Genomic DNA, 5586 nt, shown 5'->3' on the forward strand with positions numbered 1-5586 from the left:
AACGTTGCCTGTGGGATATCCATTGGCTCGTCTTCATAAAACAGAAATATTTCCAACATTGCGACGTAACCAATTAGCCCCGTACCGAACCGAACCGTGACACCACTCTGTCGTATCGAATCGAACAGTGAATTTTGTGAATCGTTACACCCCTAATCGCGAATTGAGAAATGATTCCACATCGATTCTGAGATTTTCCGAATGCATGGTGATTCTTTCTCGAGTCGATTCTGAGCTTAGTTTTGAACAGCAGATGGCGCTGCATGCTTCAGAAACAGCCAAATCCTTACACACACACTTGAACCTAAAAGAATTATTCATAAGATTGGAAAAGGTTGAAGCGAATCACAAGGGTGTTCACAGTGGGCTGTGTTTACATTAATCTGGCGTCATAAAGGCATTCTGAGCCGAGGTGAAATTACAGACTCAACCGAACGCACAAGCGCTCTTCAGCTCTTCTTCATCAGCATTTGAGTGTGCGGATAAAAACTAGAGTAGAGCGCCATCTGCTGTTAAAATATAAGCTCAGAATCCATTCCAGAGAGAATCGCCATGCATTCGGAAGATCTCAGAATCCATCCACGAACAGATTCTGCATCGATTTATCATCGCAGCCCTACTTAGGACTGCACAACAAATCACAATAAAACCGAAATCATGTACGGCTTATGTGCAATTATCAAGTAGCAAATGCTGTGATTGCATTAAATGAATATAAGCACTGAGTGTCTCAGAGTGGAGCGTGGCACTGTGTACGTTTACCTGCAAGCAGCTCACAATTTGGTGCTTTCAGCATCTCGGTTCACAGGAAGTGCTGCTTCACATGAACTCTACTTTTGTTTCATTCCAATTTAAGTTGCTTTAACATTAATTTGGGAACGCATCATGCACCAACCATCTTCCCAAATTTGTAATGAGAAGCGCTTGTCAGCAAAACAGAAACCCTGTGGTTTTCCATTAAAATAAATGTTTGATGGTTTAAAGACACAGAAGCTGGAAAATTTAATTTGGGGAAAAAAATAAACAGATTTCAGAGGGATTTCTTATTAGTGTTAAATTAGCATATGCATGTATAAAAATTAATGAACTTAATTAAATTAGTTACCTATTAAGATGGAACCGTTTAACATTAGAAAATGAGAAAATGCAGCCATAAATAGTATTACAGTTGTACTATAAAATTATTACTATTATTATTATAAAATGTTATTACATTTTAAACACTTCATTTTTTATTTTACAATAAAAAAATACAATTGTAATATATTTTTAGTATTTTTATTTATTATTTTGTAATTTATTATCATCAATAGTAATAATAATAATAATGATAATAATAGCAATCATTATTATTGTTGTCATATTGATATATAATAACTAAATTTTGGCCAAATTGCACAGCCCTACAAACAAACACACCAAACCTGGATACTTCAGTTCATTTTAAATCGCAATGTTATCAGAAGATTTTTATTTTTTTATTGGTAAATGACAATTAGACTTTTTCCCCATATTGTGCAGATCTACTGTAGTACTATACACATTAAATTAACACAAGTAGACAAATCACAAAAACACAATTCAGAGCATTTTTGAAGCTGCAGTGCATTTGGAGGAGGTTCAAGTGTTTGGATGATATTTAGAGCGATCACACATCACATGATTTATTACTTCCTATGAACGAGGGTCAAAACCACAGCAGAAAACTCAGATCAATGTATCGACCTCTAGTTTGAGATGCTTTTTTAACTCAACAGAGGCGAACAAAAGGGAAGCAGGCAGAGCCTGTAGATGTTCACAAACAGCACAGCTGTGCCTGAGAAACAAAGAGCCACAAATAGAGCCGTCTGATTGGTGGCAGGCTGCCAGACGGCTGAACATCTGTGTGTTGAGAGCGTGTTTTGGTTACTCGCTCTTAATGTGAATCACTCGCACCCCATGAGACCTCTGAGCAACTACTGTCGAAACACACATCGCCAGCGGTGCGATAAATCATGGAGCTACTCAGAATGATGTGAAACGTGATTGGGGACAACAGAGACATGAGAAACATGACATACTACACTCTCATACTAGTCTATACTATATATTCACACTCTATACTACTTACTCTATATTACTTACACTCTATACTAAATACACTCCATCTTACTCGCACTCTATATTACTTACACTCTATACTACATACACTCTATACTACGTACTCAAACTCTATATTACTTACACTCTATACTACATACACTCTATACTACATACTCGCACTCTATATTACTTACACTCTATACTACATACTCACTCTATATTACTTACACTCTATACTACATGCACTCTATACTATGTACTCAAACTCTATATTACTTACACTCTATACTACACACACTCTATACTACACACTCTATACTATGTACTCAAACTCTATATTACTTACACTCTATACTACATGCACTCTATACTACATACTAGCACTCTATATTACTTACACTCTATATTACATACTATACTACATACTCGCACTCTATATTACTTACACTCTATACTACATACACTCTATACTAAATACTCACACTATATTACTTACAATCTATACTACATGCACTCTATACTACGTACTCAAACTCTATATTACTTACACTCTATACTACATACACTCTATATTACATACTCGCACTCTATATTACTTACACTCTATACTACATGCAAGCTATACTACAAGCACTCTATACTACATACTCACACTCTATATTACTTACACTCTATACTACACTCTACACCAGGGTTCCTCAAATCTTGCACTGGAGGTCCAATGCACTGCAGAGTTTAGCTCCAACCCTGATCAAACTCAGCTACCTGTGATTTTCTAATGATCCTGAAGACATTGATTAGCATGCTCAGGTGTGTTTGATTAGGGTTAGAGCTAAACTCTGCAGGAAAGTGGATCTCGTGGGCCAGATTTGAGGATCCCTGCTCTACACTATATATTTATACTCTACACCAGGGTTCCTCAAATCTTGCCCTTTAGCATGCTCAGGTGTGTGTGATTAGGGTTAGAGCTAAACTCTGCAGGAAAGTGGATCTCGTGGGCCAGATTTGAGGATCCCTGCTCTACACTATATATTTATACTCTACACCAGGGTTCCTCAAATCTTGCCCTAGAGGTCCAATGCACTGCAGAGTTTAGCTCCAACCCTGATCAAACTCACCTACCTGTGATTTTCTAATGATCCTGAAGACATTGATTAGCATGCTCAGGTGTGTTTGATTAGGGTTAGAGCTAAACTCTGCAGGAAAGTGGATCTCGTGGGCCAGATTTGAGGATCCCTGCTCTGTGGTGTCTCAGTTTGCTCTACTACATATACTGAAGCACATGTGGCGCTTGTCTGCGTCTCACTATATGAACACACAAACTTCATCTTCAGAGCTACTAGAGTCAGACCATAATCATAATACATTTAAAAATGAAGATTACATTTTAAAAGATTTAATTGTTAATGTTTTGATCATTAAAGTTTTTAATAATAAATTTGTATTAATGCATAAATCCAGAAAAATTAAAGCAGACAACACAGAATTTCTGAAAAAATGAAATATTTCATACGGCCATATTATTGTAAAAACGTAATCAAATATTAAGTTATTAAAGTTTTATAAATGCAATTGATTAGACATGCTTTTAGATTATTTAAATTAAAATTAACCATTAAAATTGAGTCCAGAAAAACATAATCCAGAAAAATCAAATGCAATCCAGAAAAAGGAAAAATTCCACAAACATTTAAGTTCTAACGCCATCTAAGAGTATACAGTAAATTATAGTAAGCATGTGCTTAATCACTGTTATAATTATCAGGGGGCCCTTGGAAAATGTCCCTGATGATGTCCAGGGATTGTTCAGATGGCCGTGTGTGGCTCAGGTTCACACCCAGCGCATCAGAACAGCAGCGTTTCTCGTTGCGGAGGGGCATTTTTCTCAAGTCAAAAGCAGAAATGCTCTGGCTGTGGGCACGCAGCAAAACAAAGACAGCCTAACCAGCACACACCGCTGTGGGCATCGATCTGACGCAGCACAAAACCCTACTGATCACTCAACTCTGTTTATTCCACTCAAAGACTGGCTCCATTCTTTTACTACCTCTGTTTTCTGAAAGCAGTTGTTCTAGAGACAAACATCGAGCTGCTCACACGTGACACCGGCTCGGAGACGCTCGCGCTTGTGGCGTCTGAAACTAGGCCTCATGGGTATCAGATGTGAGCGCGGCACACTTTCTATTCCGCTCTTTCATGGAGGTGAAGATACGCTGATCCAATCAGTGAAGGGGCAAGTGCAGAACAGAAAGATGTTTGATCGCTATAAAGACAGCGGTGTATTTGCATTTACCCATAATCCCGCAGGAGAAGAGGGCCATCCCCTGGCTCATGGTCGGCGGCTCACGCTGTAGAAACACACAGACGGATCAGATGAGCATCCAGGTCAAAAAATTAAATGATACTCTAAATATGAAACTAAAAGCGGCAGTAGGTGGCAGCGAGTCTTAATGAGTGAGTCATTGAATCATTCATTCAACAGATTCATTCCAACAGTTGATTTATCAGAAATTAAGCTGACTGCCCTTATGAATGAGTCACTGAATCAACTATTCAGTGAACGATTCATTCAAAAACATGGACTTATTCACAACAGCCCTGCTGTGGCTTTGATTGGAACTATTTTTTGTTTTCGAAATTGACAATATTGTGTCTAAAATGTAAGGCAATATGAACTTCTTGTATATTGAACTGCTGTATAAATCACGTTTTGCAATGATACTAGAGGAAAACAGCACTCCTGCTGGTGTGATACTGCTCAACTATATCATATGATATAAATATAAAAGGGGTGATTTTTTGCGCTCATATGTTGAATTTTAGGCTCATATCACTGCATTCTAACAGCCTCAGTTGTCCTGCATCATGTTCATCAGACACTGCATCAATGTAAGATAATGGACAGGTGTTATTTCTTCCAAAATTAACCGCGCCAAATTAATGTGTTAAATCTACATCCCTAAAAATTAATGCGAATGAGCTAATGAGAATTATTACAAACTAGACTGTCATGGTTCTGATTAAACAGAATGTGCTTGGATCTGGAGCAGAATCCTGAGCTCAGCACTGATAATTAGGGAGTAAATTATGCATGACGCCTGACGTCTCTAATGTGAAGCGCTAATGTGAAGTCTTACCAGCTGCAGAGACTCTGTGGATGCTACATCATCGACGGCCTTCTTTTCCAGTGTTTTAGTGTGAATAATCACCATGGCAACACACATGTTTGCCACTGTCCATTCCAGTGCATGACAGCTCTAGTGAAGCTCATCATTGGAGTGCCGCGCTGATCCGATCCGATCACTCCCACATCAGTACCAAACGCTCTTCAGCCTGGACACAGAACAGGACAGGAACCCGTCAGCCAATAGATTTCCACACAGTATTCTGTCTGCTTATAAGATGCACATCAATCACATTATTCAACCGTCACACGTGCCACGTTCACTTAGGGGTGTGTGATATGTATCGTCTGCGATAATATCCTAATTGTTTTTTTTTTTT

At 38.3% G+C, this 5586-nt stretch overlaps 1 protein-coding gene across 2 annotated transcripts in view; it reads right to left on the bottom strand.

Annotated features, from left to right (window-relative positions):
- LOC107746749 (protein FAM53B-like) overlaps positions 1-5586 on the bottom strand; it is an 18717-nt gene that overhangs the window by 4444 nt on the left and 8687 nt on the right. For both annotated transcript variants that reach the window (XM_016561040.1, XM_016561042.1), the window contains exons 2-3: positions 5220-5415; positions 4376-4430 (exon numbers count right to left, since the gene is read on the bottom strand). In XM_016561040.1, coding sequence (XP_016416526.1) covers positions 4376-4430; positions 5220-5306 — 142 coding nt within the window. In that variant the 5' untranslated portion in view covers positions 5307-5415. The remainder of the gene's footprint in view (positions 1-4375; positions 4431-5219; positions 5416-5586) is intronic.

This window comes from Sinocyclocheilus rhinocerous, unplaced genomic scaffold, assembly GCF_001515625.1.
Source record: "Sinocyclocheilus rhinocerous isolate Xijiao unplaced genomic scaffold, SAMN03320098_v1.1 scaffold409, whole genome shotgun sequence".
In the NCBI taxonomy this organism is placed as follows: domain Eukaryota; kingdom Metazoa; phylum Chordata; class Actinopteri; order Cypriniformes; family Cyprinidae; genus Sinocyclocheilus; species Sinocyclocheilus rhinocerous.